A 19,347-nucleotide genomic window follows, 5' to 3' on the forward strand; every position below is an offset into this window, starting at 1 on the left:
AAAGATTAGCAGCGGTGACCTTTCATGCGCACGACAGTTTTTCTGGTGATAAATGTCCCAGATATAAATATATCCTAGATATTTCACAACCCTGAAAAACCCCTGATTGCATAACTCTGTTCACAGCAACTATGAGAACAGCTTCTAAAAAGTTAGCAAAAACATTCAACAAAAGCTTGTGAATGTTGGACTTTTGAAGCTCACCTCCACTTTGTGTTCTGCATCACCATCTTTTCATCTTTGTTTCAAAGGGGTAAGCGCCCAGTAGAGATTAAATAGTAATACGCTTTATATCAAGGCTGGAGTGCTACTATGTATTCAAAGAGTCTGGCCTGTTCATGAAAGTAAAATCCCAGGGACGCAGCCAATCTAGATTAAATGGAGCATTTAGAGTAAATGCTGTATATGTTATGGAAATTTCATGTTATTGAACTCTGAGGAGTTTCTTGAGGACACTTGAGCAGTGTGAAATATTCACACTGAAATATATAATTTAGTAAAAATTAACTGGTGCCAAACACTATAGATTTTCCCCCCCTCTTTATTTATAAAGTTTAGTTTTTTTAAACCTTTAGTTAACCAGGAAAAAAACAACACTTGAGATGAAAAATCTCTTTTACAAGAGCGTCCCGGCCAAGAAGGACAGCAGTACGATCATAAGCTGCACAAATTAATAGCAGATACACGTCAGAATCCGTACACGGGTTAAATACAGGTAAAGAGTAAAAAAAAAAAAACAAACACACAAAACAACCAAAATTATAAACGTGATTATCAATAAAGAATGAATACCTTAGTAATATCTTGTCAAATGCCAGAAACAAAGGTATTCACGCAAAAGATTTGCAGCCTTAATTAAAAGGTCGTTTAAAATGACCGTGAATGTATTAAGTGAGAGCAGTTCCTTAAGTCTTATTTGATTAAACTCTAGCTTTTATAATTAAACCATTAGACAGATAGATAAAATCGCTGCATCCATAGTGGTCACCCTTTTAACTCACAGCTGAACTATCTTCTACTTTAAAAAAAAAAATCCCCTTCTCCCCAATCGACCAGCAGGAAAACGCCAATCTATTTTAGCTGATATCCTATCGGTCATATCACTCAGCAGCACAACAGCACTTCGAAGAAGTTGAAACGCAGATAAGACTGAATCTGCTGCTGGTGTTGGAGGTGGTGTTTCCTGCTACTTGCGTGCACCTCCCCTTTCTCTTCCACCCCTTCTTCTGTGATACGCGCAGGAGAGCTCAGTTGGATGGAGACTCCAGACTTCCGCGGTTCTTCGACGAAACCGAGCCGGCGTTTGTTATAAATGAAGACATCGTTCATACCTAGGTTCATCTGCTGTGCTGTTCTCCACCCCGCCTGACGCTTAATACAAATACCCATCAAGTCGCTTTGATTACCTTAAGTGGCGGTCTCAGTGGCTCTTAAGCGGCTGCACAAGAGACTCTTGGAATAAAACCGACTCAACTCCAGCGTGAGTATCTTTATTCAGCGGGATAATCACAATAACAGGAAAAGTGACGGGAAAAGGATTTGGTCATATTGTTGCTATGATTTAAGAAGGTTCCCAAGCTGATTTATAGATTTTTAAAAAGTTTATTTTTCTTATACTGAAGCATAATTGCGTACTTTATCTAATTAATCCTTTTGATATATATGCAAGTAAACGATAGACAATATGGTCCGAAAACTTGACAGCTTCTAATAGACACCTCCTCTGTGCAGTACCCCCCATAGTCTACTGTGCTGAAGTGTAACCTTAACCTCCTAAGACCGGAATTCTTCCTTGGCATGCATTTTTAATTTCTCTGTGATATTTGGGCATATTGGGACCTGATGAATGTAAAAACAAAGAACTACCTGATATTTGTTTTACCTAATTTTTGTTTCTAAGAAAAATGAGAGCCACATATGAGATATTCATTTAAAATTTCGACAGAACAGTTGCAGTATAATGTCCTCGTAAGTGGATATCAGGCCCTTGGAGAGCAAGATTGAGTATTTTGGTCTAAATAACCCAAAATGTGATGTCCAAATATGTGGACGCCAGGTCCTAGGAGGTTAAAAAAGATATATGCCATAAGAGCATATGCTTTCTTTAACCCCCCTCCCCCGAAATTGCTGGAATTTTGCCTTTGCAATGTTTAAAACTTACTAACCCCTTATCTCCATCACTGAACAGCTGCAGAACATCACAGTGTCATGTCTCTGGGGGTAAAAGACTTTTAGCCCAGTTTGTGATTCACCGACTGAATCACAAACTGGGCTGTGTGATAGGGTTAACATAAACTGTGTACATGCTCTTAATGTCCTTGTCTTGTAATTATTATTCAGTTTATTGTTACAAAGCAAAACCAGAAGGTTCTACGTCAACATCGGACTATCTGAGAGTTCCCCTGGCAAATTCCTTTCATTATAAGTCTTTATCTCATGTATCCAGCAAATGATGCAAAGTTAATTGTACAATGTGTTTTTGTTTGGAGAGCTCATGTTGTGTGAGATGTTTGTGCACTCCCTGTAGCTGTTTGACATTATGTCTTTTCTCTCAGTTACAGTCTATGCATGGGGTGCATAGCAGAGGCCCTGACAGGCAGGTGACCTTTGGACAAACCTGCCTCTCTGGGCTCTCTGTGCAGTGTTGGAATACCCAAAGTTGTATTTTTTTTTTGTTAATTGGAAGGACAAAGAGTTGAATCTGAAAGTGAGTGAAGGGGAATGTAGATTTAGTGTTTTTTTTTGTAAAAGGTAGCACATCTCTACACCTCATTACACTGCACACACCCAAACTAAACCACATTATGGCTGCTGCACCTATCTCTGCACTCTGTATGGTCTGCTAGGAAGGAAGGTTTTAGGTTGCCCCCCTGAAGTTGTGGAACAAATTTCTAGAGCTGCTAGGATGTCAATGCCATGCTTCTTTTGGCCAGCGGTAGAAGGCTTAGGTCATGCTAGAAGTATGAGAGGGGAGAGGAAAAGCGAGCGAGCGAGCTGTACCATATCAGATTGTTTAGACTGGACTCTAGGGGTCCACTTCAAATGGAAGAAAATGATTCTGTAACAGAACATTGGGAATGTGGGAGGACTGCGTGATACTAAAGTGTTTTGGCATCTTGGTATCTCAGAGCTTCTATTTCAAGAGTTGGCTGTTTTAACCTGTCATGACAACAAGCCTCAGTAATCCAAGATTGACTTTATTATTTCAAGCATGAAAGCTGGTTTTGAACGGATGCTTTAGTGTAGTCAAACCTTTATCTGCACCTGTCACTCTCTTGGCGTTGAGTAAATTTCCAGATGGATGATGTTTTTCACTCTAATATTTTCTTTTCCATTTGTTGGTCTTTCTAGTTTGATTATCTGTTATGCGAACATCATACTTTATACAGATGTGGCAAACAGATTTACACTTGGGTGGAGTTGATTTTTTCCCTCTGTGTTTGAGTTGTTTTTTTAAAAGGGTTTTTTTTTTTTTGACAATTGAAGCACAATTTTAAAGCGGGTAAAATTCATCAATTTGAGTTTTACACACTGAATGAATTCTAGTGCGTTTAAGGAACACAGTAGCCAGAGTATATACTGTAATTGTTGAAATAACGTTTGTTTTAAAGTAAATTGAGACACATTAACTAATATTTCCAACATTTCCTTCTTAGTTTTATGTTAAAGTTGCATGCTTTATGATTTACCCATTAACAGCTTGGAAACAAAATGGAAATTTAATTATCCACATACTGTCTGTAGCCCTGAGTCAAGTCTGAGTCACTAGGCAAGACAAATATTTTCTGTAACATATGACAACATTATAATGTGATATTAGGCAGTGTTCCAAGTGAAGCAGACAAATAAGTGATTAGTTATTCTAAATATATAATTATTATTACTGACATTATAAACATGAATTAAAGTCAAAAGAGACAGATTTACGGGTTAATGATGAGTTCAAACTTTAAAGATATTAAGTCAAGCAAGTATGTGGACAGCTGTTGGCTAAAAATCTTTCATAGAAATCAGGTTAGGTCAGTCAAGCTGCTGCATGTCTTGTATCCACACCATTTGTGTGCAAATGGGATTTGCATGGATGTTTTCATAACCAGTCAAAAATAGTTCAGTTGATAAAAGAACTTATCAAACATTGCTGACAAGTTCTTTCTTTAACTGTTTTCATTATTAGTGTAGTGGGCAGCTGAAGGTGAAGTCGCTCAAGAAGAGACATGCCAGGTTCAAGGAGAAGACAATAACCAAACAGAGAAATGAACAGAATTTCTGTCTCTTCTCTCCACTGATAGAGCAAGCTGTGCAACAGCAGTAATATTCAATGGGAAGAATACTTCAACACAGATTTAACTGTCTGGTTATACTGTGGTTATTCTTACTTGTAAGTTATTGCACAAGTTTACTATGGAGAAACTACTGGAAAAAAGTGGGTGTGGCAGTAAGATGATCTGATGTATATATGATAAAAACCAAGGTTAGGCCTAATCAGTCAATCAAATGTCAGCAAATAAATGCATTTAGGGATGCAGATATGTCAAGTCAACCTGCTGAAGCTTGAAATCAAGCATCACAATGGGAAAGAAAAGCGATTTAAGTGATTTTGAACGTTTTGTCACCGATGCCCACTCTTATTGTGTGTGGTGGGTCTTCCCACCTCTGGAGTTTCCATGTGTGCATATGGAAGGGTGGGGATGTGTAACTCAGAACAGAGGCATATGGCACAATATAAATTACAGCAGGTGGAAATAACAATCTTCTTTCCGCTGCAGTGATTCTGAGTGAATTACAGCAATTAACTCGCGGTTAATGTTATGGAAGATTTAAAAGAAACAGCGCAGATTATCACTTTAAAACAGGAAATGCACATGAGAGTTTCCTGCGTTAAGGTTCCCTGTTTTATTGGTCCAACTATGGCCTTTGTCATAATTACTGCAACAACTTTGCCACTCGAGCAAACACAGTGGCACAAAAGGCACTGTTTTTTAAAAAAATGAGAGAACAGTCACTGGGATGATGGATCGAGCACAGTGGCAGAGTGTGAATACTCAGTGGGTCCCTCAACACACCACAATCTTGAGCCTTTTGCTTTTTAGTTCTCTTATACCCTCACTTGTTCTTTTTTGATCTATTGTACTTCCTGCAGGCTTTCTTTGCAAAGGCAAAGGGAGGATTTCACATGTGATCACTGCTGCTTCTTACAGCGTCACAGCTCACCCATGCTGACCCCAGGTCCTCAGATGTTTCCCTTCCATTTATTAAACAGTAGTGATGCAGATGTTCTCTATTTTCTATTGATATGACATTGGTTTTAAAGTCTTACTGAAGCAAATCATATGTTGATACTATAAATTCATATGCATGCAGATGTACATAGTGGCATGTATCCACTGACCCTCTTGAGATCTGGACTCCAGATGTCAAGAATGTCTATATAAGCATATTCTTGTTTTCTAGTTACGGTTTCTTTTTGACCGTACTAGTGGGTGTGGCTTATGAGTCAGATTCCTGTAGAGACAAAATGTTGTTGTTGTTGTTGTTTTTTTTTTAGTGGGAAGTAAAAAGGAAAGGGAGGCTTAGTCCAGCTCTATGAAGTAGATTAAGCCTGTTTCCTGAGATATTTGCGCTCTCGGGGTGCTTTTTCCTGCTGATTTTATTTGTAATCTCACTGCGAGGGCCTCTGAAAGGAGAAAAAAAAATAGATACATGAGTACCTCCCAGAAAATAAGTATTTGTTGTTTTCTTTCCTTTAAATTGCTTTAACTTTTTGATTTCTTTTTCACCCACATTGAGAAAGTTTTATTATTACCTCCGTTTGGAATCCAATCTGTCTTTGTTTGACTTCCCCATCAACAGGGAGACTTTCTTATTTCCTTTTGTGGCATCAGGTTTTCCTTGTGCCTCCCTTTTCCTAGCGCTGGCATTCTGCCAAATCCCACTCACAGAATGCCCTGGATCACATCAGGATGTGTTTACACAGTTATAAACATTAAGACATGATTAAAACATGTTTCAGGAGAAGCGATAATGTACGTGTATACTGAGTACTTACTCTTGGAAGTCCCCTCTCTGAATAATGTTCTGGTTACAGTGCATTCACTCAAAGGTGTTTTCAGAAGTCACGTTTCATAGACTCGTCATGTGAAATGCTATACAGAGCTGTGCCACAGTTGCATAGCATAAAGCATTTTGTTCACTGGATGAACTCTGCGGAGATGCTTGTAATCACTGTGTCTAATTCCTATCGTTTTATCATGAACACTAGAGATAAAGAGAAAAACAGAAATTAAGAGTGTAAGGCATTGAGGAAGGTTCTAATGAGCGTGCCTTTGTGTAAGCATAAAAGCAGGAAGTATGCATACTGCAAACGTGTATGTGTGCAGGGCTCATGCTCCCATGTATAAATTTAACATCTCAAGCAAGATTTTCAGTTAGCAAATCAAACAGATGCATGACGAACCACCAAATATCATAAATGCAATCAAGCTTGAGTGCACCACCTTTGACACCGCCTATGACTTTTTTTTTTTCGATCCAAAGAACAGAGGGAACACAAATAACATATGTGGAGTAGGCCTGTTGTTTGACAGTAGACATTGTTCATATTTATCAGTGGAGTAGGTTAAATTCCAGATCTGACACACATCTGTTAAATCTGTGCCGCTGGGGCTGATTAAAAATAATGAGCTCTCGTTGTTTGTCCGTTTTACAGCCACAAGCTCTTGATAGGCTAAGCCACCACTGAACATATTGCCATTAAGAATCAGAGGACATTTTATTTTCACTGTAACACTTGTGAGTAGACTCCAGACAGACGGAAAAGGAAGAAACCATATTGACTACATGGACTGGGATGATTTACTATAGCCCCACCATAAGGTGGATTTTTTTTTTCATTTTAATTGAAATGGGTAACATAAGATTTAGTTTCACAAAACTGTGCTAACTTTGATTGTATAAGCAGAAATGTCGTGTGTGATTTGCAAGAAAAATATGTTTAACTGCAACATGTTTGACCTAATCTTTGGCATTAAAGGAAAAAAAATAAAAGAAATAAAAAAAATAAAAAAAATTAAATGCTTTTCACATGATCAGGCTCAAGAAATCCCAGAAGATTTTATGGAAGTTTCCACATTAGCTCAAGGACAATATTGACCCGAAGATGGGGTCAGAGGAATAACAGGTGTTAAAAATGGAAGAAGTTTTCTCTGTGAGTATTTGGTTATGTGTGCGTGTGTTTTAACGGTGGCACTTCCTTTCCTTAAGTCATTTCAACATGACTCCTTGTGTTTGCCATTGGCCAATAGGAACTCACTAAAAACATTACCATTAATCTTTCAGGGTCAAGGAATGTGCACTGTAAGAAAACTCACATGTACGTGTTGCAATATGTTTATTTGGTCCAAAATGTGCGATGGACTGAACATCTGCATCTCATGAAAGATGATCCTGGATCAGCCCTCTTTTCTACCAGTTAGCATGGCCAAGTATTCTAAGGAGCCACTCTTGATGATTGACTCCTTCCTGAGCAAAGAACCCTAGGATGTCCGAGCAGAAATGCAGGATCAAGTTCCTCTTCCCACGGCTGATATGTTGTAACATGTATTTTATGTTCTGCTTTTAATGGTAAAATTTTTAAGTACAGGTGCATCCTGGCAGTCTCATGTATGCACTCTAGCTTAAAACAGAGGTTATATAGTTTACAACTGCATGCAAATTCTATTTGGATTCATGAATCCAGATAGATTTATTGGCCAGAGGGTTCCATCTATATTTAGTTTATATGAGAAACAGGTTTTATGAAGTCAACCTGTTGGACATAATTTTAGCTGTATAGCTCACGTGGTAGAGGATTCTACTCTTAATCTCCGGGTTCAGGGTCTTTTCCCCATGTCGGAAAATCTTAAACAGTTCTGAACATTTAAGCCTAGTCACAGACCAAAAGAAAAATCAAATGAAGATCGCCACTGAAAAAGGTTTTTAGTCTAAGACAAGGCTTAATCCACGTCTGGGAAACTAAGCCTTAGTATTTAAGAGATGTTAAAAACCCGTTGCTTTAAGCCACGTTCACACTACACAGTATAGGCACTAAAAAGCCAGACCGAAAACGAGTGTTCGTCATTAAAATTTATAGTTTTATCCTCAGTCATGAATTATGAAATACTTCGACTAGCGTGACAGAAACTTCTTCCCTTCTCTCACAAAAATTGAAAAGCAGACTGAAAGCAGCATAAAACAGCATCTGAATTGTCATCACTATCTGATCTGTGTCTGACTTTTGCTAAATTGTCTTTCAGTTTAAAAGTTCTAAACAATAGTTGTGTGTTTGATAAAAACTCTTTCTGGTTTATTTGTATATCCGCTGTGTGTTGTCCAAAGGAGAATGGGCAGCATATGACTGCACGAGCCACAAGCTTAGCTACTCCTACTTAAACTTCCTCTTGTGTTTATTTTGTGACTTTTGCCTGAGTGGGTGAGCTAAGGTGCTACGGTGCCAGAGTCATGGGTTGAATCTGTGTTAATGAAAGGCCCTTATGGTTTCCAATTTAATGTGTAGATTCAAACCGTTTGTCTTTAGATTTCATTTAAGTTGTATGATGGAGCTTCCCTTGTGTTTGCAAGCCAGAGTCTTTTTAATAACCCTCTCGAAATTAAAATGATGAGACTCTTAATTCTAGAGGCTAGAAGTTCAACCATGTCAGTGAGTGGTGAAGAGATTTCATCCAACTTTCTGTTCATCAACATCAGGGAGTTGCTTAAAGCCACATAGGCACAAAAGGACCTGAAAAATGTAGACCCACAGAAAGAAAATAAAATCTGTTGCAGTAATCATTCTGACTTTGATATTCTTGCACAGCCATCTTAACATTTTGTATGCTTAGGACAGCAAATGCTTCTAACTCAATGATAAATGCAGGTTTTTATTTTGGTTTCTCAGGATTTTTATGGTAGGGTTTCACCTCAGTCAATCCCATGTGGTGTTTATTGCTTCCTGTCGTTGATTGATTTTGAGACCAAAGAATCTAAAACCCGTCTTTCCTGCACGTTCTCATGCTGTTTTTCTCATCTCTGCTGCTTCCGTCCTCCACTCTGTGCTTTACCCTTGACTTTCACTGTCCTCTTTATGCTCTGTCACATTTCCAAATCCCTCTCTTCTCCCACAATTTGAAATTTGCCCAACCAGACATAAATCTTTAATGGTGATAAATAGATAAATAGATGCAGAGAACAGAAAAGATCACAATTACCTGGGTTTGTAGAAATAAAACATGAAGAAACAGAAATAGGGGAATGGAATAATTTATTAATATGATTATGGATCATTAAAAAGAATGAAAAAGCTTGTATATATGTGAATATATGGCATATAGGAAATAAAGATTAGTATCACACACAGCCATGTTTACTCAGAACATGAACTGTTAATTATGATGGATATTATACCTTCTTTATCCACCGATATTTCACTAAATTATCCCTCACAACTCTAGTTGGATCAAAAATAAGTTCAGTCTCTGCAGCTGCCCACGCAGGCTTACAAATATCGACATGCATTCCTGATAAGTCTGCAAGGGATCAGGTTGGTCCCATTATGAAATCTGCAAGTCTGTGGGAATTGTTTAGGATTTTTGAAGCTCCATGTGCACATATTTATCAAACATGCTGCAGACCTTACGTGAGTACTACACAATTTATATCAGTGTTGCAGAGTGACAAGTGAAAGGCTATAAACATTAAACAGATGTGCATCTATTGCGGTAACACTGAATCGCAGTATGATTTTCAGAAAATTCCTTGATGTTAAGCTACAGAAAGAGTAAATTCTAGGTTTTACGTAATGTAACTTGATATGATCATTCGTTAGACTCTCTGGTTTTGAAAGGAGTGCAGCCATGTTTATAATCCAGGCTTCAATTAAAAATTGTTTGAGGTAATCCCAAAGGCATGAGTATAAAATCATCCTAGTGAAATGAATAAATTGACTCGCATTTGGGGTATGCCGGTACGCACACAGTCCACTTTGTTAGAACTGCTCAACTGCTTGTTACGCATTCTTATCAGCTAATCAGATGTCAACAACTCAGTGTATTTAGCACACTGGATGCCACTTAGAAAACTGAGGCTATAATTCACCCAGACTCACCAAAACTGGACAGTAAAAGTCTGAAAAAATGTTGCTTGGTCTGATGAGTTTTGATTTCCTCTGTGACATTTGGATGGAAGTCAAAATTTGGTCAACATATTAAGTGTTCAGGCTTCTGGTGGTGGTGGTGTTTTAATTGTGGGGAGCATATTTTCCTGGCAAACTATGGGGATTATTGTACCAACTGCACATTTTTTAAACACCACAGCCTACCCTGAGTATTGTTCATGACCATGTACATCGATTTATGACCACAATGTACCCATCTCATCTATGCCATGTTGCTCGCCTCAAAACAGAGCAGATTTTTTCTGTCAGACAGCAGTACCTTGTGAACACCTTATAACCCTCGTCTTCTCTTCTTTCCAAAACTGCTTGAATTTTTTCTCTAGCACAAACTGTAATGGAGTTATAGTCATTTAGTGCTTTTAAAATAGGCCCGCCAGCGGGCCCACGGGAAATAAAGGGTTAATCTGACGTCAGTAACAGACGAAATAGGTTACAGGAGAAACCTGCTCTCAAGATAATATGACAGACTTCCAGTAACTTGTTAGTGCACAATAAGTAAACGGTCATGAGCAGGTGGGACTTTCTCTTTCACTTGAAGTCATCTAATTACTGGAACTGCTTGTTTGGTTGAAGCACTGAAGCACTGACACATAATCACGTTTCACCATAACGGATTTTGTGAACGGGTTGAGATAGCATCGCTAGCGTGGTTGCATTTTAACAGACCCTTTTCCATAGTAAGGAAAAAAGAAGTTGTATCCATTAGAACTGGTGCAGGATTTCATTCCTTGCTCTACTGGGATTTTTAAGTCAACAACAAAAGAAAAATAACTGTAACTGGCTGAGGACATGTCAGAGTAAAAAGTCTTTTAATAATGTTTTACACTTTAGTGCTGGGATTTTTTTTCAGTACGACATTCTTGAAATAATCTACTAATTTACTTTCTTATTATTCATGTGGTGGGAAAAGAAAACAGTGTGTGCACTGTTTGGCCACCTGTATCAATACCTAATGTGGTTTCCCTGTAAAAATAAGTTAATCTTGAAAATAACATTCATAGGTTAAAGAAATAAAGCTCAGAGTGGGCTTTTAGCTCGAAGAGAGTAATCGTGTGTTTTTAGTTTTGAATTACAGAGCTACCATTATTCTGACCTTGAAAATTTTCTAGAAGAGCTTGCCTTTGCATGTGCTTTATACCCCAAATCATCAAGCCGGAGATCTCCATATAGCAGACCACACACATGCAGCAGCTAACCTCAAACATTTTAGAGGTGACTCCTATTATAGAATGGAGAATAGGATGAATTTCACATACTGGTGTGTGAGAGTGACAATGACCCGTAGTGCTAAAAATGTTCACTTAGTTTGGGTGACACTCTATAACTTCAAAGGAAAGCACACTGCTGCACTTTGATTGAAAAGACATGTGTTGTGTTTTAACAACTGTTTCTGCTTTACAGGAGGCCACATTGAAGACTCAGACACATGTAGGAAAAAAGAAGACAAGCGATGACCTGCAGCTTAATTTCACTAAATTCTTATGGGTGAAACAAAGCTTTTTTTAGAGAGTAATTTCCTTGCTTCTATTTCTACATGCCTGCTGTGATTCTCGGTCACTATGTCACTATCAGACTGCAAAAATGGGAGCAACACTCCAAGGCTCCACAACCACCTTCACAGCTTGCACATTGCTGAAAACTATGCAAAACGGCCCGTCCGGACGTTTTTGGACTTCAGGGACACAAATGTGGCTGAAAATCTGGACATCAAACATGTTCCTATGCTGTTTTTCAAGAACCTACAGCGCATCTCGAAAATCAAAGTGGTTAGCTTCCTCCTGGGCTTGACGTTGACATTTTTCATTATGGCTTCTTACGTCCTAATGTGGGATAAGAAAGGACCTTTGTTCACTCCATCACCATATCAGCTCAGACCTGCAGCCATCCCGACCAGCACAACAGCAACAAGAGCTTCTTCTAAAAAGAACCCAGTAAACGTGAAAGTGCTTGTAAAGCTCATCAAACAGGAGTACACACCCAGGAAAGTGCCTGATGAGAAGGATGTCATTGCCACAGACTCTCATGTAAGTTTGCTGCAGAATTTTACAACAAGAGCTTTCACTGTAAATGCTCCAGACTATTGTCACAAATAGAGACAACATAGAAGTGATAACTGAATTTATTTTTTAAGTGTTTTTTTATTTGTTGGCAAAAATGAATTATAGGTGTCAGTTAATTTACAAGCACCTTACAGTCAACCCTGCAGTAAATACCTATTTGGTGAAGCTCATAATGACAGGTGTTTGCTAAGAATGGTTTCACAAAGCATTGCTAAGGGCCTATGGACTACTTTTACTACGTGCTTTTGCAGATGTCCTGTGTTTAGCGTGTCATCATACATTTCCACATTACAGTGCGTAATTTTGCACTATTTATGCAGAGAGCATCATCAGTTGTTGCTGTTGAGATGTACAGTTATTACTACCATTACAAGTGAGTCATTAGGAGCAACAGTTAGTGGGAAGTTTGTGTCAAACATTTGGAAACACAACTGAATTTTTCCACGCGGCCATATATTCTTTACTGGCTATTAACAACTTGTAAACACTGGTGTGCAAAATATATGACATAACTGACAGATGCAGATACCGAACTATACAGAGGACAGGATTTTACAAAAACAGCATCATACAAAAATGACAGATGAGTATCTCTTCCTCTCCAGCTTTTTTCAGTGATTCCTCACCGTTTCTTGCCTGGTATCAAGAGCCCTTGCTGGTACGAGGAGTTCTCCAGTAAACCTGGCAATGACCTGTACAGGAAGAACCTCTTCACACTGCGCTCAAAGTCCTTCAAGACTGTGTGTGACCACCTGAGGGCCAATTTCCACAAGCATTTATACCACAAAGATGGGAAGGACTTTCGTCTGCGGTGCCTGCCATACTTCTACATTATTGGTCAACCAAAGTGTGGCACGACTGACTTGTTTCACAGAATGCTACTTCATCCAGAAGTCAAATTCAACATAATGAAAGAGCCACACTGGTGGACCAGGAAACGGTTTGGTAAGTCATCAGGAAATGGATGTCATTTTGGACTTGTTTTTGTAAATCTCACAAGTTTAAGTAATACTTTAATCGATCATTATGACAGATACTTTAATGTAGATAAAGCACGAGCAGATGGTACTAAATCAACTGGTTTAAAGTGACTAAGAAGTGAAGCCTCAGTGAGAGTTTATGTGAAAAACTGACCTGGAAATAAAATGTCCACAAAGTGTCAGATTATTCCCATGGGAGGGTAGATGCCATTTATCCCGTCTGCTGCACACGCTACCCAGGCAGAAACATTTCTTCATCCAAAACTAGAATATTTCCTCTGGCTATAACTAGTCTGACACATACAACCTCACATTCTGTGCTGCATTTGAGGGCAACTCATTCAGGGGCATTTACCATTTTTCACTTCTTCTGTTCCTTATGTATCACCCAAAAATGAGTGTGCAGAGTTTTCATAGTGGTTGTGCAGATCCTTGTGTGCGTCATCTTAAAATTCCAAACTTTAGCGAGCAAAACAAGTTTAGTTTGTGCAACAACTAAACATGAGTTCATCACTTACCTGCAACATGACAAACAAGATGACACATTCATCACTGACCTTCACTGGAAGCTCAGAAAAAAATGTCAGGCTCGAAAAAGAGTTTACAAACCATAAAAAATGTTGCTGTAGCTAATGTTACATAAAAATAATAATATTCAGTAGTTTGTTTTAGTTACATCATTTTCCCCAGTAGCACTAACAGCTATATTAATGGATGGAAGAAGTGATGTCTGCTTCGGTGAGGCTGTAGTGTGCTCTGCATGGAAGAATTTTATTTAGGGAAGTCCTTTCCCCTGAACAGAGAGCACGGTGTACTGTTTACTGAATGTACAGCATGGAAAGTTACACAACTCTTAACTGCAGAAAGTAACTTCCTGAAGCTATGAGGTCACTGCGAGGTTAGAAAGGTAACCAGTGGAGACCACAGGAAGTCATGGTCACGACACATGTTCCAGCAACCGCATCCACTGTCCACATTTTACACAACCGTCCGTGATTAAACAAACAAATAGTGACTTTACAAGTATGAAGAGCAGCTTTAAGGAAAATGAAAAATGGGTGATCTGTTTGCTGTGTTCACTTTACCATTTATGCTTCCTACGCTGTCTGTTTTCACCTGATTGAACTTGTGCTCATTCCCATTCTTCCAGCATTAAAAAAGTACACATTTTTTAGAGTGTTTGTATAATCTTCATCACTAAAAGTACTTTTTGAGTCTACAAATAAAAATCTTGTTAGTCTTACTGAATTAGTTGCAGTATGCAGTGATTTTGTTGTCAGTGTTTGGCTGCTTTTTCAATGAGACATGCAATTGAAGGGGAGAGTATCAATTTGATTTTTCCTTCTTCTATACAGTTAAATACATAATAAATAAAATGGAGCTTTTAAATGTTTTTAGGAAAATAATCTTGTAGTGTGTATCTGTATAAAGTCACCATTATTTGCTGATTGTATGTCATGTAAATGTAGCTAGTGTGCAAAATGGAGTCAAATTATTGCTTATTCATAAACAGAAGAAAAACAGTACTGTTTCAGAGTCCGGAGTTTGTTTGTCCTGCCAGGGTTAAAGTGTACACACTTCATTCTCTTAATTTGATTACAAAGCAGTCTAAAAAGAAATACATCATAAGTGATGTTTTGGTGTAAATGGGGTTGCAGGTTATATCCGTTTCAAAGATGGCTTCCAGGAAAGTTTTCGTGTGGAAGATTACCTGGATCTGTTTGACTTGGCAGCCCACAGCATCCAAGAAGGAATCACTGGAAATTCATCTGGACACCACCGTGCACTCCAGCTCATAACAGGTGAACACATGTGAAAGTGTTTGTGTGTGCAAGTGGTTATGAGCTATTGTTAGTGTCACTGTGCATCAAATGGAAGAATGTCTTGGCTTTTTATTTCTCATTTTGTATCTTCTGAGGGGCTTTCAGCAGCCAAACAACTGTATCCTGACCATAATTCAATTGAGTTTTTTTCTCTCTCTTCTTTTTCTTTAGCGTCAGGCCATGATCATTTTCAGCAAATGGCTCTCGTCTCAGAAGCACTACAGTGCTCAAGAGAAGAGCTGGAAGGACACAATGTCGGCATTATTCATGATATATATATTTTTTGCGATGTAGAACAGATAGCTCAGTGTATTTATAAGTGTACACAGAAAGCCAAATGACTTGGGGCTCTGTCACGAGAACATTTCTTGCAGGTCATTCTGTTGCACGTTGAGATTCAAAATGGAACTGGTTTCAAACCTGGTAGTGAGAGACAGCAGGACTACCAGCATCTGTTTTAGTCACATGCATTTCCACATTTTTACATGTAAAAAGACAAAACTGTACCCTTGCAAAGCAGCTCAAGCATATGCATTTACTGTATCAGGCTGCTGTTCCCAGTTAACTAGTGAACGCAAAATCTTTTTCACAGCTTTGCTTAATAGGAATCTTCTCTATGCTATAGTTTACCCAAAGGACTGCACAACTGTATTAAATCAACTGTTGTTACCCAGAATGATACTGAGACTGTCACTGTCTTGTCAGGTGAAGCCAGTGCATCCACTATGTGGGACAACCAAGCCTGGAGCTATCTTCATGCAGACAAGGAGACAGAGCCCCCCTTCCTGGCCCAGGACTTTATCCATGCAGTCCAACCCGATGCCAAAATTATCATAATGCTCAGAGATCCAGTAGAGAGGTAGAAAGAATTTCTTACCCACATCCATCTGTGTAGACACAGACTTGAATTTCTGTAGATAAACAATTTCTAACACTTCTGATTGCTTCTATGGGACTCCCTTATGTTTTTTCATTGTTGCAGAACATATTTGTTTTCAATCAAAATTTCCACTGCACAAATTGTGCAAAAATGTGCTTTCCTGCTTCCAGTTGATTTATTTCACTTTGTTGCCAGGCTCTATTCTGACTACTTGTATTTTAAGACGGCCAACAAGTCTGCAGAGGACTTTCATCAGAAGGTCATAGAGTCTGTGCAGTTGTTTCAGTCCTGTGTCTCTGAATGGTCACTGCGTTCCTGCGCCTACAACACCAGCCTCTTCAACGACATGCCAGTGAGCTAAAATGATTTTCTCATTTTTAAGAATATTAGGAGCCTTTTATAAGCATTTTCAATGATGAAACATTTGTACTTTGAGAATCCACCTGACACTGTAAATGGATGTTGCTGTGCTGAAGTGAAGCAAACAACTATCATGCAGCACTCTCTTGGGAATAAGCTGAGTTATGAGCTCTGGCAGTTGGTCATTTTTTATGATAACATACAGATGACAACACTGTTATCTTGAAAGATTTAATACAGTAAAAGCCAGTTCATCCTGAAAACACTGTGAGCCAAAGAATGTGTCTCTGATCTAACAGCAAGTTCAGAAAAACAAACTTAATCCTTTATTTACATGACTCTTCTCTTACGAAAGAGAAGATGACTAGGGTTTGTGGCACTCGATTTGACCAGTATCACAGCTACAATAGGTGATGTTGTATAGTGGCGCCCTCTGGAGGACTCAAAGTGTCTGTGCATTTAGATTAAATAATATACTGTCTTGCTTCGTGTTATTATTTAGGTTCAAGAAGAAAATTATACTAAATAATCACTATAACCGAATCCATGCATGTGGGTCACATTAGTTTACTTGCTGTTAATATCTAATTTATCCAGAAAAGGTCTTGTTGGCTTTTTCCATAGTTCATCTGTGTTTGACAACAGTTGTTATGGTTTTGAGAAATATTGAGACTTTTGATGCACTTTGCCAGATCTGTATAAAATCAAACACATTTCCATGCAACATTTCTGTGAAAGAAGGAGACATTCTTAAGAGCTCTCCGAAACAGTAGTTAATGATTAATCATCTGTTTATTAATGTAAAATACACTACTTACACATTCTAAGAGATCTATATGTCAAAATTTGGTATAAACATAGAAATCATACCGTAAAGGTATCAAACCGTATGTAATAGACTAAAATGAGCACTTTAAAGTGGTCAAGAATTTAAGATCAGTGCTTGATATACTACTACTATGTCAATAATGTAGTATATTAGTAAATCCCATGACAAAGGACAAAACCAAAAATCAGTATTTACGCTGTGTGCATTTCTTCACTTAAGCATCATAATTTTAACTGATGATTTAAACAGTTAGAAATAAAATACTTTTATCATATAAAAAGCTCAACTGTTTTTTAAATAATGTATTTGGTGTTTTGTTTTTGGTTTTTTTTGTCTTTTTTTAGATATCTACAGGAGGACCCAAATTTTGACTTAAAACTTTCAATTAATTAGTTGATAATAAGGAAAAAAAAAATAAAAGCAAGAGCAGCTGTGCCCCTTTAATTTCAATGACTTTAGATCAACAGGTCATATTCAGATTTTATTTTTGGCCTTTGTAACAGCAGCTGGCTCACCACAGCAGATTTGTCATGTTGATTTGTTGTTGTTGTTTCTCACCTTTGTCCCACAGGTGAGATTAAATCTGGGGATGTACATCGTCTTCTTACTGGACTGGCTGAGTGTTTTCAGTAAGGAACAAATCCTTGTTCTTCGACTGGAGGACTATGCAGCAAACCTTAAAGAGACAATCCAAAAAGTTTTTGATTTTCTGAGTGTAGGTAAGTGTCCAAAAAGCTACAAAAACATCAGTCAGAGTGACTTTGTCTTTGTAAGTGAAATAAAATCCATTTTCACGGGTTGATTATGCATTGTTTTACTTTTCTTGTAGGTCCTCTGTCACAGCAGGTGGAGGCAGCACTGACCAAACAGCCTATGTCTAACACTCGGCGGGAGGAAGACCGGAGTCTTGGTCCTATGCTTCCGGCTACCAGGAACATCCTCAGGAATTTTCACCAGCCTTTCAACCATAAACTGGCCAGTCTGCTGGACAACAAGGCCTTTCTCTGGAATAACTCCTGAAGGAGCACAAGCACTGATAAAATTCTTGTTTGAGATATTTATTTGCTTTTGGAATATTGTGAGCCTTCGATATAAGATAACAATAAAAATAATTGAATTTGTTTTTTGATTTTTTAAATTGTGGCTTTGATGCACTGTTACAATAATAACCAATACATTAATCTACACTGAATTTAGCTTTCTCTTCTTTTAGGCCTTAAAATGCTTTTATTGAATATCATAGGATCATGGTACTATTTTATACAGTATAAAGAAACATTACCTGTCCTAGTATTGAGTTTTCTCTTTCAAATATTGTTTGCAAAGATTAATGGAAAATAATTTACCCCTGTAACAATACAATTTATGAATAATCCTCAAATGAAATGGATGTTTATAATTATAAAGACTATTGTGTACTTTGATAGCACTGGTCTGTGCTGGTCAGAAGGTCCAGCAGGTCTGGAGAAAGTCAGGCTTGATATTTCATTACTTGAAAGTGAATCTCTTAAACCGTAAGCCCTGATAAAAATGCAAATTCAAATTAGAATTACAAATATAACACTTTGAATTAACTTCAGATATTTCTGCTTCATTTTTCATGAAATAAAAAGGGAAGAGGCCTCACCTGGCTATTAAACTGTTGCCAGTCATTTGTCCAATTACTTTTGAGCCTCTGAAAATGGGGGACAGTTTATAAAACTAAACAATCTTGATTATTTCATTTAAATCCATTGTGGTGGTATACAGAGACAAAACTACAATAATTTGTCTTCGTCCAACAATTTATGGACCTAACTGTAGAACTAAACATTATCAGTATAAAATAGATGCCAGCTATGTGGGATAATTTATTAAAGCAACAAAACAGTGCTGCAAATAACTACACATCCTGTCATTCCATGTGGCCACAAAATCTCACCAAACGCTTACCTACAAACATGACTCTTGGGTTTGAAAAATTTTTGTCGGTGTAAATATATACACATAGATTCAGACAGAGTCAAACCAACTTTGGGGGAAATAAAAGGGCAAATGTGGATGGTAAGTAATTAAATATATGATACGTGAGAGATGGAGTGACGTCTGAGTGAGACAAATAATACATCATGCTGAAGTTAAGGCATTAATCACAAGAGGGCACTAAAACACACTATAATTCAACACTTTAACACCATGCAACTAGACACTGAGACATCTCAAAGTATT

At 37.9% G+C, this 19,347-nt stretch overlaps 1 protein-coding gene across 1 annotated transcript; it reads left to right on the forward strand.

The window, feature by feature from the left end:
- Positions 1-1,245: 1,245 nt before the first annotated feature.
- LOC308388562 (carbohydrate sulfotransferase 15-like) lies at positions 1,246-18,756 on the forward strand. The gene is made up of 8 exons (XM_080869329.1): positions 1,246-1,480; positions 11,609-12,231; positions 12,873-13,212; positions 14,906-15,049; positions 15,776-15,929; positions 16,146-16,302; positions 17,711-17,858; positions 17,969-18,756. The coding sequence occupies exons 2-8, from the start codon at positions 11,767-11,769 to the stop codon at positions 18,157-18,159; spliced, it is 1,599 nt and encodes a 532-aa protein (XP_080725455.1). The 5' UTR covers positions 1,246-1,480; positions 11,609-11,766; the 3' UTR covers positions 18,160-18,756.
- Positions 18,757-19,347: the final 591 nt, after the last annotated feature.

This window comes from Rhamphochromis sp. 'chilingali' (assembly GCF_963969265.1).
Source record: "Rhamphochromis sp. 'chilingali' genome assembly, chromosome: 20".
NCBI lineage: Eukaryota > Metazoa > Chordata > Actinopteri > Cichliformes > Cichlidae > Rhamphochromis > Rhamphochromis sp. 'chilingali'.

Excerpts from the sequence above, each read along its gene's own strand:
- LOC308388562 (XM_080869329.1), top strand. The coding sequence starts at position 11,767 with ATGTCACTATCAGACTGCAAAAATGGGAGCAACACTCCAAGGCTCCAC. Across the intron at positions 12,232-12,872 it reads TCATTGCCACAGACTCTCAT|CTTTTTTCAGTGATTCCTCA; the intron begins GTAAGTTTGCTG and ends CTTCCTCTCCAG. Across the intron at positions 17,859-17,968 it reads TTTTGATTTTCTGAGTGTAG|GTCCTCTGTCACAGCAGGTG; the intron begins GTAAGTGTCCAA and ends CTTTTCTTGTAG.